The sequence below is a fragment of the Salmo trutta genome, unplaced genomic scaffold, assembly GCF_901001165.1.
Source record: "Salmo trutta unplaced genomic scaffold, fSalTru1.1, whole genome shotgun sequence".
Classification (NCBI taxonomy): Eukaryota; Metazoa; Chordata; class Actinopteri; order Salmoniformes; family Salmonidae; genus Salmo; species Salmo trutta.
In genome coordinates this window covers 1,426,799-1,446,993 of record NW_021823216.1, presented here as the reverse complement: position 1 = coordinate 1,446,993, position 20,195 = coordinate 1,426,799, and the positions used below count along the sequence as shown (strand labels likewise).

The 20,195-nt window shown below is 44.8% G+C and overlaps 2 protein-coding genes across 4 annotated transcripts in view; both read right to left on the bottom strand.

Annotated features, from left to right (window-relative positions):
• LOC115189705 (uncharacterized protein RP612) overlaps positions 1–20,195 on the bottom strand; it is a 579,758-nt gene continuing 559,563 nt past the window's right edge. For 2 of the 3 annotated variants that reach the window (XM_029748246.1, XM_029748248.1), the window contains one exon: positions 1–1,008. In XM_029748246.1, coding sequence (XP_029604106.1) covers positions 415–1,008 — 594 coding nt within the window. In that variant the 3' untranslated portion in view covers positions 1–414. The remainder of the gene's footprint in view (positions 1,009–20,195) is intronic. The other variant, XM_029748247.1, reaches the window with a different exon arrangement.
• LOC115189711 (ras-related protein Rab-21) overlaps positions 7,487–20,195 on the bottom strand; it is a 30,494-nt gene continuing 17,785 nt past the window's right edge. The window contains exons 2-7 of the mRNA XM_029748255.1: positions 15,493–15,552; positions 14,704–14,811; positions 14,334–14,397; positions 10,734–10,788; positions 10,337–10,425; positions 7,487–10,060 (exon numbers count right to left, since the gene is read on the bottom strand). Of these exons, the coding sequence (XP_029604115.1) occupies positions 9,918–10,060; positions 10,337–10,425; positions 10,734–10,788; positions 14,334–14,397; positions 14,704–14,811; positions 15,493–15,552 (519 nt within the window). The 3' untranslated portion in view covers positions 7,487–9,917. The remainder of the gene's footprint in view (positions 10,061–10,336; positions 10,426–10,733; positions 10,789–14,333; positions 14,398–14,703; positions 14,812–15,492; positions 15,553–20,195) is intronic.

Genomic DNA, 20,195 nt, shown 5'->3' with positions numbered 1-20,195 from the left:
TTTGTTAATTGGAGAAGAACATTTCTTTATTCATTAGACAAAACATGGAGGACACTACCCAACCTCCCATTCTGTCTCATTGATCAAACAAATTATTTATAAAATGATTCAATAGTCAGTTATTGAAAAGAGAATCAGGTCTACACTTTCATTCTTACACAAAGCAGCACAAAGATTGCATCACCCGATCAGTCCGTACAGAAATAACTGAAAAATGCCTCAAGCTTAATATATCCCCCTGGACTGGTTGGTTCTGATTCAGATGCGTTGGGTTAAATGATGAAGACACAATATTGTTTGTTTTTCACCTTGTTAACAATGCTTAGTTCACACAAAAAGTCATAAGCATTTTTTTGTCATATGTCATAAAATCATTAAAAAGCAGTACGATTCAGCTATAGAATTAACTGTTTTCTAAGTGAAGAGCAGAAAGCCAGTAAAGGTGCTGTGGTGATTATTGTCATCAAAGATGTAATAGCCTGCCATCAGACGAGTGTAGACTTCATCTCCTGCATCCAGCTTCAGTGTGACACCATTGGATCCACCATCCTCTGAGTCTGAAACATCATCGGTCACAGTCACCATTAGAAGTCCATTTTTATACAGCGACACTCTTCTCTTCTTGCTGGAGGCTGTAAAGGCAGTGTATGTGAAGTAGTAGACTCCATTAACCGGTGCTCTGAAGACACCTGTCACTGGACTGTAAGCCTCACCAATATTGTTGAAGACATGTTTGTAGACCAGGATGCCATCATCACTATTTGGTCCTTTGGATTCAGACAGCGAGGCTGAGAAGGCCACCTTCGGTCTCTCTCTGTTCTCTCTCTTCAGTTCCTCCACGGTGGCTCCCATCTCATTCAGTTTGGTGCTCTGTTGAGCCACAATGGCTCTCAGCTCCTGGAGAAGGTCTCTCTGTTCCTCCATGTTGGCTCCCATCTCATTCAGTTTGGTGCTCTGTTGAGCCACAATGGCTCTCAGCTCCTGGAGTAGGACTCTCTGTTCCTCCACCTGGCTCTCGCTGACCCTCTGTGTGGTTTCCATAAAGATTGGCTTCTTGTCATTGTCTCTACTTTGAAAAACCTGCAGCTCAGAGAGACAGCTGCAGAGAACAAACAGCAGAACAACGAAGGTCCTCATCTTTCAGATCAACTCTGGGATCCTTTGGTATCAAACACCTAAACTCAAGAATTCTACACAGATGAATAGTTAACCATTTACTCAGCCATTTATTGTTAATACTTAACTGTCCTTGGATAGGTGCCGATGTTGCATCTTCTGCTGTTTAAGTTCAAAGTTTTTATTTATCCAATGGCAGACAGTAAACACTCTCTGCTGTGTCATAAAAAGATATACGATGTAGAGTGCAGAAAGTCAGTTACAGATATGCTCCGGTACTTTGGCAACTAACAAAGTACTTTTTTAAACCTCCCGCTTTGGGCTGGATGTGTATAGGGTGTATAGGTCATACATGCTTAATCTATGAGCAGAATTATTTTACCTTAATTAACCATCAAATCCCTAGTTTAAAAGCAACTCTTTTTTTAAAGAATGTTCTCTATATTTCCCCCAACGTGGACCAGTCCCCTAGCAATTCAAGTTCTAGCCAATGAGCGTCAGCCTCTTGCATTTGAGTGACAGCTAGCAAGAGGCCTGCCCAGCGTTATCCAGTCAGTGGACACAGCAGAGAGAGAGATCAATGACGTAATGCACATATGCGACGTAGTATGCCATTTCCGGGCTTGTGAGTGGGCTTGTGAGTGCTACTTTCAGAACAACTGGCTAAAAAGTATACAAAAGTACCGGAGTATCTCTTTAAGGTGGTGATTAATGTCATCATAGACATGATGTCCTGACTTCATACTAGTGTATTGTAATGATACAGTCCATTTTTATCTGATCTAAGTCTGTGGATGTGGGACCACATCATTACAGCAATTGCACTCATCATTGAGAACAGACATTCAGGGTCAAATACACTACATGACCAAAAGTATGTGGACACCTGCTCGTCCAACATCTCATTCCAAAATCATGTGCATTAATATGGAGTTGGTCCCCCCATTGTTGCTACAACAGCCTCCACTCTTCTGGGAAGGCTTTCAACTAGATGTTGGAACATTGCTGCGGGGACTTGCTTCCATTTAGCCACAAGATCATTAGTGAGGTCGGGCACTGATGTTGGGTGACCAGGCCTGGCTCGCAGTCGGCGTTCCAATTCATCCCAAAGGTGTTCAATGGGGTTGAGGTCAGGGCTTTGTGCAGGCCAGTCAAGTTCTTACACACCGATGTCAACAAGCCATTTCTGTATGGACCTCGCTTTGTGCATGGGGGCATTGTTATGCTGAAACAGGTTGCCACAAAGTTGGAAGCACAGAATAATCTAGAATGTTATTGTATGCTGTAGAATAAAGATTTCCCTATACTGGAACTAAGGGGCCTAGCCCGAACCATCAAAAACTGCACCAGACCACCAAATTTTACAGTTGGCACTATTCATAGAGGCAGGTAGCGTTCTCCTGGCATCCACCAAACACAGATTCGTCCATTGGACTGCCAGATGGTGAAGTGTGATTCATCGCTCCAGAGAACATATTTCAACTGCTCCAGAGTCCAATGGCGGCAAGCTTTACACCACTCAGGTCAACGCTTGGCATTGAGCATGGTGATCTTAGGCTTGTGTCCGGCTACTCGGCCATGGAAACCCATTTCATGAAGCTCCCGACAAACAGTTATTGTCCTGACGTTGCTTCCAGAAGCAGTTTGGAACTCGGTGGTGAGTGTTGCAACTGAGGACTGACAATGTTTACGCATTACGCGCTTCAGCGGTTCCATTCTGTGAGCTTGTGTGGCCTACCACTTCACGGCTGAGCCGTTGTTGCTCCTAGACATTTCCTCTTCACAATAACAGCACTTACATTTGACCGGGGCAGCTCTAGCAGGGCATACATTTGACGAACTGACTTGTTGGAAAAGTGACATCCTATGACGGTGCCACGTTGAAAGTCACTGAGCTCTTCAGTAAGTCCATTCTACTGCCAATGAGATTGCATGGCTGTGTGCTCGGTGTTATACACCTGTCAGCAACGGGTGGGGCTGAAATAGCCGAATCCACTAATTTTAAGGGGATTCACTATATACAGTCGTGGCCAAAAGTTGAGAATGACACAAATATTAATTTCCACAAAGTTTGCCGCTTCAGTGTCTTTAGATATTTTTGTCAGATGTTACTATGGAATACTGAAATGTAACTACAAGCATTTCATAAGTGCCAAAGGCTTTTATCGACTATTACATGAAGTTGATGCAAAGAGTCAATATTTGCAGTGTTGACCCTTCTTTTTCCAGACCTCTGCAATCCGCCCTGGTAATCTGTTAATTAACTTCTGGGCCACATCCTGACTGATGGCAGCCCATTCTTGCATAATCAGTGCTTGGAGTTTGTCAGAATTTGTGGGGTTTTGTTTGTCCACCCGCCTCTTGAGGATTGACCACAAGTTCTCAATGGGATTAAGGTCTGGGGAGTTTCCTGGCCATGGACCCAAAATATCTATGTTTTGTTCCGAGCCACTTAGTTATCACTTTTATCACAAGGTGCTCCATCAAGCTAGAAAGGGCATTGTTCATCTCCAAACTGTTCCTGGATGGTTGGGAGAAGTTGCTCTCGGAGGATGTGTTGGTACCATTCTTTATTTATGGCTGTGTTCTTAGGCAAAATTGTGAGTGAGCCCACTCCCTTGGCTGAGAAGCAACCCCACACATGAATGGTCTCAGGATGCTTTACTGTTGGCATGACACAGGACTGATGGTAGCGCTCACCTGGTCTTCTCCGGACAAGCTTTTTTTCCGGATGCCTCAAACAATTGGAAAGGGGATTCATCAGAGAAAATTACTTTACCCCAGTCCTCAGCAGTCCAATCCCTGTACCTTTTGCAGAATATCAGTCTGTCCCTGATGTTTTTCCTGGAGAGAAGTGGCTTCTTTGCTGCCCTTCTTGGCACCAGGCCATCGTCCAAAAGTCTTTGCCTCACTGTGCGTGCAGATGCACTCACACCTGCCTGCTGCCATTCCTCAGCAAGCTCTGTACTGGTGGTGCCCCGATCCCGCAGCTGAATCAACTTTAGGAGACGGTCCTGGCGCTTGCTGGACTTTCTTGGGTGCCCTAAAGCCTTCTTGACAACAACTGAACCACTCTCCTTAAAGTTCTTGATGATCCGATAAATGGTTGATTTAGGTGCAATCTTACTGGCAGCAATATCCTTGCCCGTGAAGCCCTTTTTGTGCAAAGCAATGATGATGGCACGTGTTTCCTTGCAGGTAACCATGGTTGACAGAGGAAGAACAATGATTCCAAGCACCACCCTCCTTTTGAAGCTTCCAGTCTGTTATTCGAACTCAATCAGCATGACAGAGTGATCTCCAGCCTTGTCCTCGTCAACACTCACACCTGTGTTAACGAGAGAATCACTGACATGATGTCAGCTGGTCCTTTTGCGGCAGGGCTGAAATGCAGTGGAAATGTTTTTGGGGGATTCAGTTCATTTGCATGGCAAAGAGGGACTTTGAAATTAATTGCAATTAATCTGATCACTCTTCATAACATTCTGGATTACATGCAAATTGCCATCATACAAATTGAGGCAACAGACTTTGTAAAAATTAATATTTGGGCCATTCTCAAAACTTTTGGCCACGACTGCACGCAAAAGTATCAGTCAGCAGAATCACCCATTCGTATGGTTGAAATGACATGGGTAATATCTGAGTGGTGCAAATGGATATTCAGGTAGACTTACACATTTATTTATATAATTTTAATTTAACCTTTATTTAACTAGGCAAGTCAGTTAAGAACAAATTTTTATTTATAATGACGGCCTACCCCGGCCAAACCCGGATGACGCTGGGCCAATTGTGCGCCGCCCTATGGGAGTCCCAATCACGGCCGGATGTGATACAGCCTGGATACGGACCAGGGACTGTAGTGACGCCTCTTGCACGGAGATGCAGTGCCTTAGACCGCTGTGCTACTCGGGAGCCCCTCGGGACCCCACATGGCGATAGACTGGCCAAGCAGACCTCCACATGGCTATAGACTGACCAGGTAGACTTCCACACGGCGATAGACTGACCAGGTAGACCTCCACATGGCTATAGACTGACCAGGTAGACTTCCACACGGCTATAGACCGACCAGGTAGACCTCCACACGGTGATAGACTGACCAGGTAGACCTCCACACGGTGATAGACTGACCAGGTAGACCTCCACACGGTGATAGACTGACCAGGTAGACCTCCACATGGTGATAGACTGACCAGGTAGACCTCCACACGGTGATAGACTGACCAGGTAGACCTCCACACGGCGATAGACCGACCAGGTAGACCTCCACACGGTGATAGACCGACCAGGTAGACCTCCACACGGTGATAGACCGACCAGGTAGACCTCCACACGGCTAAAAACTGACCAGGTAGACCTCCACATGGTGATAGACCGACCCGGTAGACCTCCACATGGTGATAGACTGATCAGAATGGTAGAGTAAGTAAGGGTCTGTGCATTATATACAGAATATACATAGATTGTGTGTAGAACAGACATCGTCTGTTGTGTAGGACAGATATCTTCCGTCATGTAGAACAGTGAATTGAATGCATCAGCTATACATTACATTTCTATCTGCTACAATCTGAACATTTCACCTCACTGAATGTTTAATCAGCTGATCTGAAGCAGGAAGCTCCAGCCCCAGAGAATGACGCAGCTCTGATGGCTGCCTGCCTCGTGTGGAACCAACCAGCCAGGCTTCAGACATGGTTGGTTGTAGTTACCGGAGTGAGAGGAGCTAACCACAGGGACAGACAGGGTTTGCAATGTACATGCATACCAATACTCATGCTCTCCAACCCACACATTTAAAAGCATTGAATTGGTGTAGGACTGTGCATGGGCTAGAGGGAGTTTCCACCATCTCTCTTACACCAGTCCAACAACATATTTTCATGGAACCGGTGTTTAGAGCCACATCAACAGTAGTGAAAGACCAAAGACACCAAATACCCTCACATCATTTACATGCTGCCAGCCTCTATAACAACCCAAACCATGAAGACTGCTTCAAATGTGTAGGGCAGGGCTGCCCAACCATGTTCCTGGAGTGCTACCCTCCTGTAGGTTTTCCTTTCAACCCCAGTTGTAACTAACCCAATTCAGTTCATCAACCAGCTAATTATTAGAATCAGGTGCGCTAGATTAGGGTTGGAGCGAAAACCTGCAGGACCGTAACTCTCCAGGAACAGGGTTGGAGTGAAAACCTACAGGACAGTAGGTCTCCAGGAACAGGATTGGAGAGAAAACCTACAGGACGGTAGATCTCCAGGAACAGGGTTGGAGAGAAAACCTACAGGATGGTAGATCTCCAGGAACAGGGTTGGAGAGAAAACCTACAGGACGGTAGAGCTCCAGGAACATGGTTGGAGAGAAAACCTACAGGACGGTAGAGCTCCAGGAACATGGTTGGAGAGAAAACCTACAGGACGGTAGATCTCCAGGAACAGGGTTGGAGAGAAAACCTACAGGACGGTAGATCTCCAGGAACAGGGTTGGAGAGAAAACCTACAGGACAGTAGATCTCCAGGAACAGGGTTGGAGAGAGAACCTACAGGACGGTATATCTCCAGGAACAGGGTTGGAGAGAAAACCTACAGGACGGTAGATCTCCAGGAACAGGGTTGGAGAGCCCTGGTGTAGGGGAATCTCTCTTTATCACGGTGTGGACACATATAGGTCTACCTGGTCACCATATGGTTAAGTATTATGTAGGCTCGAGGCTGTAGTGACTGGGTTTAACCAGTCAGCAAATGAAATGCTTTTCATCCTGGTGCAGAATAAACCAGGGCAGAGTAGCACATCTGGGCTCAAACACTATTCCATATCATTACCAACACTATTCCATATCATTACCAACACTATTCCATATCATTACCAACACTGTTCCATATCATTACCAATACTTTAGCTGTGACTGAGCGTGGAACTAAAAGTGAAAACCCTGCCTATCTGGCTCAAGCAAACATTGTTGAATAGTCTTTGAACCCAGGTCTGTAGAGTAGAGACCAATCATGAATCTCTCCCTGTTTCCCTGCAGAAATCCACCAGACATGTCATTAATAACATGAGATCTGGAATGAAGTCTCCCTCCCTGTAGGTCTCCTCTTGGTTTAGCCGGCGCCAGAACAACTTCTATACATGGTGTTGGTGATCACAGTCCGTTGGTATCGTCTCAGGAAGTTACACTTTTAGAACATGTCCTCCTCCAATCAGAAGCAGTAGAACATGTTCTCCTCCAATCAGAAGCAGTACGTGACTACCTAACACTATGTATTCTGAATATGTTTGAGTCTAAGTTCAAAACGGTTAGAGGATGTGTAGTGAAGCTTCAATTGTTTCATTAAAAAGAATGACAATGTATTTGACACCTATGTGTTGTAAATAGTTATAATTGTTCTATTACAAAACACGACACTAGCAGTTAAAAAAATTACAATTCCAGAAAGTGTGCTTTCATCCACAATTGTTATTTCATTTTACAATCATTAACAAGACTATTGTACACTTTCCTACACCTGCGTATCGTTTCCCCAAAGCTTGTAAAAAGCAGATAAAACATCAACGTTATTCATACTCTTCATACGTTTTTTGGGTTGTTTTTTTAACAATGTATTTTTTTTTGTCATTTACATTTTTCACAGAGCAACTCGGCAAACAGGAAGAAAACGTAGTATAACAAAAGCATTGATAGTGACGGGTCAGTGCAAAAAATCTGCATTTTAAATCAGAGAGAAAGATCGAGATCTGCCATTTTTTTGTTGTTGTTATTATTGAAAAAGCACAATGCCTGTATTCATAAAGGGTCTCAGAGCAGAAAGGCTGATCTAGAATCAGTTCAGTCTTTTAGAAGTTAAATCAATAAGGTTACAGAGACGGGTGGGACTCCTACCGAGAAGCTTTATGAACACAGGCCAAGAAAAGAGCTGGATGACAGAATCAGAGGGCTTTCACCACTTCACCACCACAGAAGAAGAAGCAGTACCAAGGGCTTGGACACATTTCCATACAACATGTACTTTAGTTTATCAACAATAAAGATCAGTTTTTTTTTCTTCTTTCTCTAAAGTGAAACAAAATGAAGCCTTCAGAGACGGATCACGCCATCATGCACATTATCCTCGCCACCCCAAAAAAGGCCTAAAAATCTGGGGTATGAGTGTTTATGATTTCTAATTTAGTACGGTCTGTTGGTTTGTGTTCATTTGAGAGAGGTGGGGACAGTGTGTGTGTGTGTATTTCACGACAGTGTGTGAGTGTGTATTCACACTAGTGTGTTAGAAGTCCATCTGCTAGGTTGTAGAAAGACAGAGGAGGCAGATTCCTTCCTTTCATGTTCTCTTCACCTCTTCATCACTCAGAGGTCTCATACGGATGGGTCAGGAGAGGGTGTCGTCAGTCTCATACGGATGGGTCAGGAGAGGGTGTCGCCAGTCTCATACGGATGGGTCAGGAGGGGGTGTCGTCAGTCTCATATGGATGGGTCAGGAGGGGGTGTCGCCAGTCTCATATGGATGGGTCAGGAGGGGGTGTCATCAGTCTCATATGGATGGGTCAGGAGGGGGTGTCATCAGTCTCATATGGATGGGTCAGGAGGGGGTGTCGCCAGTCTCATACGGATGGGTCATCAGAGGTCTCATATGGATGGGTCAGGAGGGGGTGTCGTCAGTCTCATATGGATGGGTCAGGAGGGGGTATCAGAGGTCTCATATGGATGGGTCAGGAGGGGGTGTCATCAGTCTCATATGGATGGGTCAGGAGGGGGTGTCGTCAGTCTCATACGGATGGGTCAGGAGGGGGTGTCGCCAGTCTCATACGGATGGGTCATCAGAGGTCTCATATGGATGGGTCAGGAGGGGGTGTCGTCAGTCTCATATGGATGGGTCAGGAGGGGGTGTCGTCAGTCTCATATGGATGGGTCAGGAGGGGGTATCAGAGGTCTCATATGGATGGGTCAGGAGGGGGTGTCGTCAGTCTCATATGGATGGGTCAGGAGGGGGTGTCCTCAGTCTCATATGGATGGGTCAGGAGGGGGTGTCGTCAGTCTCATACGGATGGGTCAGGAGGAGGTGTCGTCAGTCTCATACGGATGGGTCAGGAGGGGGTGTCGTCAGTCTCATACGGATGGGTCAGGAGGGGGTGTCGTCAGTCTCATACGGATGGGTCAGGAGGGGGTGTCGTCAGTCTCATACGGATGGGTCAGGAGGGGGTGTCGTCAGTCTCATACGGATGGGTCAGGAGGGGGTGTCGTCAGTCTCATACGGATGGGTCAGGAGGGGGTGTCGTCAGTCTCATACGGATGGGTCAGGAGGGGGTGTCGTCAGTCTCATACGGATGGGTCAGGAGGGGGTGTCGTCAGTCTCATACGGATGGGTCAGGAGGGGGTGTCGTCAGTCTCATACGGATGGGTCAGGAGGGGGTGTCGTCAGTCTCATACGGATGGGTCAGGAGGGGGTGTCGTCAGTCTCATACGGATGGGTCAGGAGGGGGTGTCGTCAGTCTCATACGGATGGGTCAGGAGGGGGTGTCATCAGTCTCATATGGATGGGTCAGAAGGGGTGCCAATGAATGAATATTACAGTATAAAGAATAGTATATAAGCCAGCACATTGTTCCATAGAGGGAGAAGTGTAGTGAGTAAAGTGTATGATGACTCAGAGGGAGAACAGCAGTCTTCATGTCATAAGGAGGGAGATGAGAGGGGAGGCTGAGGGCCGAGGCAACAGTCCTGGTTGCTTAAGGGGGGGAAAGGGGGAGGATGGGGTAAGTTGGGACGTGGAGGTGGGGGGTAAGTTGGGACGTGGGGGTTAAGCGGATGAGCAGCAGCCCCCTGCGGCCGTGGCGGCTTGAGGGTCATCGTCCACGATCTGTACCCCCCTTCGTGATGTCGTTGACTGGCTGGCTCCGTTACCCTTCGCCCTCTCCTCTGCTTGGGCCGTCTCCATCATTCCTGTCAACAAAAGGGAGACGAAAGGGAGAGTCAGTACTGTGGGAGACAAAGTCCTACCAACAAAAGCTGAAAATCCTACAACCAAGAAAAGCCAAACATCCTACAAACAAAAGCTTTAAGTCCAATCTACAAAATTCAGAAGTACTACCAACAGAAATCAAAATCCTACCAGTTGGTCCATCATAATATAATCGTTTCAAGTATTTTCTTTTTGTCTCAACCTGAGCCATTACATTCATCATCACTATTCCATAACATGTGAGAACGGCTGTTTACTTTTACACAGGTCAAGGAACAGTTCTTCTATTCCCTTGTTTAATTTGGCTGATGTGTGATAGTGTTTCGCCCCCACTGACTCTGCATACCTGTGAGGAGAGGAGTCCACAGAGAAAACAGAACAATCAGTTAGACCAATCACCATTCAGTTGTCAACTCAGACAAATGTGCGTTTAGTTAGCAATATTCTGACCAATCACGTTTAGTTAACATTCAGACCAATGACCATTCAATTACATCAACATTCACAAACAAAAGAAGGCTGTCGACTTGACGTTTAGACAACGTTATGAAAGGGTACTCCAAAAGCAGTACAGCACCATAAGCTGATGACTGAACACCCCTGCTGTACAAGGTCTCTATGGTAAAGTTACAGGAGAAGAGTGATTAAACAAACCCTTCTGCCTCTTCAACTGATACATGTCTCTCCTTCTCCAGATCTACTTTATTACCTAAGAGAAGAACAAAGAGGATGTATTAGTTTATTGATCACATACTGTATATTTAACATTAGCACCACCAACTGTACGTCTAGTAGACTGAAGGCACACTTTATTTAACCAGGAAGAGACCATTGAGGTTAGAACCCTCTCATGTGATGGGGGAGTGACTGCAACAGTTATGTTTATCTTGACAGCGTTAGTTTAACTCATGATTTACAATGCACAAGTCATTGACCACCACACACAATTACGCCACATATACACACACAGTTTTATATTTTTGTTCAGTGTGTGTGTGTAGTGTAAAAAAAAAAAAAAAAATATTATATATACACACACACATACATTATATATATATATATATATATATATATATATATATATATATATATAAATAACAAAAATATAAATTGCAACATGTCTTGGTCTCATGTCTCATAAGCTGAAATAAAATAACGAAGAAATGTTCCATACTGACAAAAATGTCTCTCAAATTTTGTGCACAAATGTGTTTACATTCCTGTTGGTGAGCATTTCTCCTTTGCAAAGATAATCCATCCACCTGACAGGTGTGGCATATCAAGAAGCTGATTAAACACCATGATCATTACACAGGTGCACCTTGTGCTGGGGATAATAAAGGGCCACTCTAAAAAAAAATTGCAGTTGTCACACAACACAATGCCACAGAAGTTTCAAGTTTTGAGGAAGTGTGCAATTGGCACCAAAGCTATTGCCAGGGGATTGAATGTTCATTTCTCTACCATAATTTCTATCTGTAATAAAGCCCTTTTGTGGGAAAAGATCATTCTGATTGCTCAGTAGATGGGCCTGGCTCCCAAGTGGGTGGGCCTACGCTCTCCCAGGCCAACCTATGGCTGCACCCTTGCCCAGTCATGTGAAATCCATAGATCAGGGCCTAATGCATTTATTTCAATTGACCGAATTCCTTGTATGAACTGTAACTCAGTAAAATCGTTGAAATTGTTGCGTTAATATTTTTGTTCAGTATATGGTCATTTTCCCCCCTAATTTGAGTGAGAAAACAAACAATTAAAATAACTTTCCTTTCCTACAGCAGTTAGTCGAGTTAAGATTAGATCCCATAAATCGGTTGACCAATATGTGATTATTATTATCATCATCATCATCATCTGACCCTGCAGGTCATCTATAAACGTTTATAACAGTACATGGCCAAGATGTTCAATCTCCACCCAGCACAGCCAGAAGAGGACTGGCCACCCCTCATAGCCTGGTTCCTCTCTAGGTTTATAATCTCCACCCAGCACAGCCAGAAGACAACTGGTCACCCCTCATAGCCTGGTTCCTCTCTAGGTTTATAATCTCCACCCAGCACAGCCAGAAGAGGACTGGCCACCCCTCATAGCCTGGTTCCTCTCTAGGTTTCGGCCTTTCTAGGGAGTTTTTCCAAGCCACCTGCATTGCTTGCTGTTTGGTGTTTTAGGCTGGGTTTCTGTACAGCACTTTGTGACATCGACTGATGCAAAAAGGGCTTTATAAATACATTTGATTGATTGACCAATATAATTAAAAAAATATTTTGGCCGATATTAGCCTTTTACAAAAATATTTGTATCTTTATTCCACAGCTAAAGCGCAGGTATTATATACATAGAATAAACAAATCCATCTGAAGAGGGCGCTCTATGGACTGCTCACTGAGCATCATTCAGCTCTACATCACAACGTGAGAGAGTAGCCAGGGTGGGTTGGCAGTGAGTAGTTTGCCACAGACAGCAACAGCATATTTGATTAAATAAATAAAGTACACTTCACCAAGCAAGCAGCCCTGTCCTCATCACATTTTTCACTTCGTTAACGTTAGTTAGGCTTGTAGCTAGCCGGCACGGTAGTTAGCCTAGCTAGCTAGCAATCTGTGCTACTTGTGTGCGAACACTGGACTGGTGGCAAAGTGACCAATCATCCTTGATACTAAAAGAACACCGTTACTGTCTGGCCCCATTATGTTACTGGATTTTAGGTCGGTTTTCTGAAATATACAAAAAGCAAGACAGATGGCACAGATCAATCATTCAGGCCATGTGCATTCATGATGAGATTAGATAGTTAGCCAGCTAGTTAAATTATAACGTGTGACTAAATCCAGTGTGGTAAGGATTTTCTAGCATGAACATTTTTGGTCATCAGCACATGCCATTAGTTGAAATAATAAATGTTGTATTGAATAAGTGTGTAATTTACATGATGGTTTCAGTAAGAAAACATTTTTCATAATTAACAGCTAGCGTGTGCTTGTCATAACAAGCTCTCACTGGGAGGTTACCATGAAGTGTTTTACATGACCTGACATCTAGTGGTGATATTACGAACTGCACCTCACTGCCTAGGTTGTGAACAGTGCCGTTTCAGATTGACTTTGAGACCTTCTTGTTCATTAGTGTGCTTGTGGTGATTCAGCGGACACCTCTGTATTCTTATACACTGCCATAGATGGGTACAACTTAAATATTTGTCTAAGAAGGTAAACTGAACAACGGTTTTGTATTTACTTTCATATTTATTTAGGATATAGTAGCTTTTTGGTGGTCATCTTGTAAAACAACAAATAAAATGTTCTTAAATTATGCGTTATTTTTAATATTTAGTTAAGAAATCATAATTTGGAGTATCTGTTAAACCTTTAGAACACAATTTGAGAAAAAGTGTGTTTTTCATGCCACCTCTAAAAACAATATATCGAAATCGGTGACTTTTGCCTCCCTAAAATCGGTATTGGACCCAGAAATCCCATATGGGTTGGGCTCTAGTTAAGATATCACATCAAGGGCTCTAGTTAAGATATCACATCAAGGGCTCTAGTTAAGATATCACATCAAGGGCTCTAGTTAAGATATCACATCAAGGGCTCTAGTTAAGATATCACATCAAGGGCTCTAGTTAAGATATCACATCAAGGGCTCTAGTTAAGATATCACATCAAGGGCTCTAGTTAAGATATCACATCAAGGGCTCTAGTTAAGATATCACATCAAGGGCTCTAGTTAAGATATCACATCAAGGGCTCTAGTTAAGATATCACATCAAGGGCTCTAGTTAAGATATCACATCAAGGGCTCTAGTTAAGATCACCTAAATATTGAGGAGGATGTAACCACAACAATGTCAACAATTATTTCCTCCGTGCAACTCGTCCTGCATTTGAAAGGTTCCCTAGCTGCTGGTTGGAGAGAACTTTGTGAAAGTCAGGGTTGAAAGTTCTAGGCTTTAGTTGTAACATTTCAGAGGGAGAGAGCAATGGCATGTGTTTGAAGCAAATTTAGCTGTCTGACAGCTGTCTTATGTGACTGAAATGTGGAGGCAACAGAATATCCGAGACAAACAAACTATATTCTAGACACCCTCCATCCTGGCAACATTGTAATGAAATTATTAGGATTTCTATTTAATTGCAGGGCCCATAACTAAACTAAATTCTCCGCACCACTTCAAGATGGATCCAGTTACAGGGTGAAATGTGACAAACAATAAAAGAAGTGTTGAAAAGTTAGCTATGGTCTGCAATAACTTACCTACTATACATAAACAAATCTCATTCCCCAACATTTTCCTCAATTCTTTGACCCAGTTTTTCACCTACAAAGCAAAAACATTACATTTCATATCGATTTACAGTTCAAGAAAACAAATTTCAACATTAGAACACGAGACACTGATGCAAATTAAATATGAATATGTAAATCAAAAGAAAACATTTTCAGTAATTTATCTGGACATTTCTACGTAGCTCATTTTTGAAATGATGTTCTTCTCTTCAGAGGCTGTGTTCCTAATAGCACCCTGTTTCCCTATGGGCCCTGGTCAAATGTAGTGCACTGTATAGGGAATAGGGTGCCCTTTGGGACACAGCCCTGCTGTTCTCCCTGAGGAGATCATAGCTACCTTCTGGAAAGAGTCCTCATCTGTGATGTCATAGACCAATATGGCTCCATTGGAGTCTCTGTAGTAGATGGGCCCTAACGCGTGGAACCGCTCCTGACCTGCTGTATCCTGGGGTGGAGAGAGAGTCCACTGTTCAAGCCTCTGGAAAAACACTGTTTGACATGGACACTGACTGGCTACAAGAACATTACACACAATAAGGAAGAAACACCTGCAAGCCAGACTGACTCAGCCAAATAATGTCAACTATGTATCTCTCCCTGCCTGCAACAGACTGACTCAAATCTAAATGGACGCCAAATTCATGTTCCTATTGCATCAAATGAGGCAGGACCATATGTTACAGGACAGGGAGAGATCACTGCAGGACCATATGTTACAGGGCAGAGAGAGATCACTGCAGGACCATATGTTACAGGGCAGAGAGAGATCACTGCAGGACCATATGTTACAGGGCAGAGAGAGATCACTGCAGGACCATATGTTACAGGACAGAGAGAGAGATCACTGCAGGACCATATGTTACAGGACAGAGGGAGAGATCACTGCAGGACCATATGTTACAGGACAGAGAGAGATCACTGCAGGACCATATGTTACAGGACAGAGAGAGATCACTGCAGGACCATATCATTTTTTCGAGGAGGAACAGGAAGTCAAAGCAGATGAAGGGAGCTACATCCTGTTCCCCATATGAGCCCTGGTCAAAAGCAGTGCACCATGTAGGGAACAGGATGCCATATGGGACCCAGAGGAGTGTCCGACACGCTGAGAGAGAGCAGGCCTTACCCATATGGCCAGGTTCACCCTCTTCCCTGTGATGTTGAGCTTCTTGGTGAGGAAGGAGGCCTGGAAGAGACAAAACACATTAGTCATGTGTCTGGAGAAACACACACAGTAACAGGCCCTGGTTTAACTGACAGTATTAACTACATTCAGCTCCTATCAACAAGCTGCTGTGAAGAAACACGTAAGATACACAGGGAGGAACAGGGACAGACATCAGCTGTGACACGGGCCCTGGTGAACAGGGACAGACATCAGCTGTGACACGGGCCCTGGTGAACAGGGACAGACATCAGCTGTGACGGGCCCTGGTGAACAGGGACAGTCTCCCCCTTGCCAAGTCTTGCCTGGCAGTGGATGTGTGTCATTTGGAAAACGATCCCCTTTTAGCCCAGTCATCTACCTGGAACACCATTCACGCTTGGAACACGTTCCTTCTTAGTATGGAAGAACTACACTATATACTTTGACAACTTTAGTAAGTCATTCTGTTCCCATCCACAGTAATGATCTGGTTCTAAGTATCTCTGTTGAGGTATCATCATCATCATCATCTCTACATTCTCTTCCTCATTAAGACACAAAGGGATTCCATAATGAAAAGATCTCTGTTGAGAAATGAAAGTGGAATAGTAAGACATTTAGTTGAATGGGTTTTCTACTCAGGAAAGAGAGGCAGTAACTTTCTAATTCACCCGGCTGTCAGAGGAAAGATCACCAGAAAAAACATCCTAATTTCTTTCTCAGACTGACATTTCAGCATCTGCCTGCCTCCGAGCTTTAGAGTTTTAAAGGAACTGACAGTTTGAGAGAGTGAGAGAAACAGTGAGAAACAGATGAGTTTTAAAATAGCTCAAAACAGCATGAAGATACAACAACATGTGTTAATGTCATTAAGGCCCAGCCAGATTTACTAGGCTAGCTGAGGACAACGAAAGCTCGCTCTCAGTCCACCAGCATATGATCACCATCACGTGTTGCTCAGCAGGGTTCTAGAACTCCAGTCAGTCCCTGTATCCACGGTAACACGCCATCCAGACTGAGCTATTCCGCTGTACTGTCACGCAGGCTAATCCAGGAAAACCTGAGGATACTGATGGGATTACTAGGCCTCGTTAAAACACTGGGGAGCAGCAGTGCTAGCTGTGTCACTACAGATCCTGGTTCGATTCCTGACTGTGTCGCAGCCAACCACGACCGGGAGACCCATGAGGCGGCGCACAATTGGCCCAGCGTCATCCGGATTAGGGGAGGGTTTGGCCACCTGGGATGTCCTCGTCCCATCACGCTCCTTGTGGCGGGCCGAGCGAAGGCACGGTCGCCAGCTGTACGGTGTTTCCTCTGACACATTGGTGCGGCTGGCTTCTGGGTTAAGTGTGCATTGTCAAGAAGCAGTGCGGCTTGGCGGGGTCTTGTTTCGGAGGACGCATGGCTCTCGACCTTCACCTCTCCAGAGTCCGTACAGGAGTTACAGCGATGGGACAAAACTGTAACTACCAATTGGATACCCCGAAATTGAGGAGAAAAAGGGGTAATAAATAAATAAAAATACATTGGGCAGCATTTAGATGTTTTTATTTGGATACAGATAACTAATGAATGTCAGGGGAAGTAATCTGAAGACAAAGCCTACTGTGTGAGGTATTATAGCTAGGGTAAAGTATTGACAATCAGTGTTCAGTTCATACATGATACAACACCTCTCAGATGTCCTGTTGTTATGGTTTTTCTTTCTGCAGCTATAAGACAAGACAACACAGGCCATTTCCACACCTTTCACCCAGGCATCCAGATGCCCAGTTAGGGTAGAGACATGTTCAACATGTGCCTTGGTGGAGGATGGCATAAAGACTGCATATTGGTTCCTGACTCCCTGCCCCACAACTAAACCAGTTACCTCCAAAGCAGCTCGTTTCCTACAAGACAGAAGCTAACAATGAAAGTAAAAAGGGGTGAACTCAGACAACATACCGCATCCCAATCACAGACCGCATCCCAATCACAGACCGCATCCCAATCACAGACCGCATCCCAATCACAGACCGCATCCCAATCACAGACCGCATCCCAATCACAGACCGCATCCCAATCACAGACAACCTTTCTCCAGCAGGAGGATATTTTTACCCAGCATCCTCTCTTTAGCTTCTAGAGCTGGCCAGTATCTCTAGTCGGCTCTGGGCAGAGCTAATGGCCTGGCTGTCTGCCTGGAGCCTCGGTCTCTCAGCCAGGACCAGCCCAGTGATGACTGACTGACCAATAAAAAGCTTTTGGCTGCTCTGAAGAGGTGGAGACTAACAGAGGAATAAATAAAGTGCCCTGAGGAGAATTGGGGTCTGAGGGAGAGAGACAAAGAGCTCTGACAGAGAGAGAGAGAGAGATGGGGATGAGGTGAGACCGGCCCTCTCATTAGGCAGATTGACAAGGGCGACATTTTCTGAGCTCAACTGACCAAGACGCACCACCAACAACACATAAAACCTCACATAATTCTGCCCAAAAACAATGACAATTTCTCTCAACCAGTGGCATATTGGCTTTTTAGGTGAGTGTTGATGCCGCCCTGTGATAAGAAGTGCCCACTTTGTCAAAGGCAGGGACTCCAAATATGTATCTAGTCCATTACCAGCGCTCCTCTCCAGGGTGCTGTTGGAGAGATTGGTCGCTGCAGCGCTCCACCAACATTACGACAAAAAACTAATCTAACATAAATCATGTAGCAGATATAGGATAAGGTAGAAAGAGTATGTGGCATTTTCTGTAGCCTTCAGGCTGGAGATAAAATGGATGACAAAGTAATGAGACAAACTTTTATAATCAGTGGTTTCAAGTTTGTATCCATACATTTTGTTACGAGCTGATCATAGCGAAAAAGAAAATACTTCTGCATTTCCCGCTGTGTAAACAACATGGCAAATAGGCTCAGGATATCTCCTCCTGATAAAGTCGGGTAGCTGATATTCAGAGTTTAAATAGGCAGATTGATTAGTCACAGGAATCAGGACTAATAAAGCCAATGCAACGACCTGTTTTACAGACGGTGGGCGTAACACACCAATGGGAATTCAGAACATTCCATTGAGGGCCGATGTAGCAGTATAGCTTCTGTCCCTCTCCTCGCCCCTACCTGGGATCGAACCAGGGACCCTCTGCACACATAGACAACAGCCACCTTCCAAGCATCGTCCACAAAAGCCGCGGCCCTTGCAGAGCAAGGGGAACAACTACTTCAAGGTCTCAGAGCGAGTGACGTCACCGATTGAAAAGCTATTAATGTGCACCCCACTAACTAGCTAGCCATTTCACATCGGTTACACCGACATGGTAGGCAACACCCCGCTAACTAGCTAGCCATTTCACATCGGTTACACCGACATGGTAGGCTACACCCCGCTAACTAGCTAGCCATTTCACATCGGTTACACCGACATGGTAGGCTACACCCCACTAACTAGCTAGCCATTTCACATCGGTTACACCGACATGGTAGGCTACACCCCACTAACTAGCTATCCATTTCACATCGGTTACACCGACATGGTAGGCTACACCCCACTACCTAGCTAGCCATTTCACATCGGTTACATCGACATGGTAGGCAACACCCCAGTAAGCATGGGTCTTTTTTTGCTCTGTCCGGGACCGCAGTCTTTTTGTTGTGTTTTACAAATGGTAGACGTATCATATACAGCACCTTCAGAAAGTATTCAGTCCTCTTGACTTTTTCCACATTGTTAGGTTACAGCCTTATTCTAAAATTGATGAAATAGTTTTTTCCCCACATCAATCTACACACAATACCCCAGAATGACAAAGCAAAAACATATTTTTTAACGTTTTGCTAAATTATATAAAAAAAAATGTTAAAAACCCCCCCTTGGAAATATGACATTTCCATAAGTATTCAGACCCTTTACTCAGTACTTTGTTGAGGCACCTTGGCAGCGATTACAGCCGGTGTAGGACGTCATTGGAAATAAGAATTTGTTCTTAACTGACTTACCTAGTTAAATAAATAAAAACTATATATATAAAATAAATAAACTTCCAGGCAGACTTTAATTTGCATTGGTGTCCTGTAGCCAACTAGGCAAGGAGAGGGGGAAGGTGAGGAAGTGAGTCAGAGACCTTTCAGACAGCAGATATAATGACTACAGCAACCCAAAGAAACCAGTTTGTCTCCAAGGAAGAACATCACAGCTCAACTCGCTGCCAAATGGATGGTTTAACATATTGATGAATCTGTGGATCTGTTGGCAGATGGCCAGGCTGTGGGCCTCCAACTCTCATGTCTGCTTATTTTACTGGACATGCAGCAGCTGGAGTCTACAGGGTCAGCTCAGGTCAACGTCCAAGCTTCCTACAGCGATGTTTAGCCCCCTACAACAATCTGATCCAATCCCCAGGGTCAGCTCAGGTCAACGTCCAAGCTTCCTACAGCGATGTTTAGCCCCCTACAACAACCTGATCCAATCCCCAGGGTCAGCTCAGGTCAACATCCAAGCTTCCTACAGCGATGTTTATCCCCCTACAACAATCTGATCCAATCCCCAGGGTCAGCTCAGGTCAACATCCAAGCTTCCTACAGCGATGTTTATCCCCCTACAACAATCTGATCCAATCCCCAGGGTCAGCTCAGGTCAACGTCCAAGCTTCCTACAGCGATGATTAGCCCCCTACAACAACCTGATCCAATCCCCAGGGTC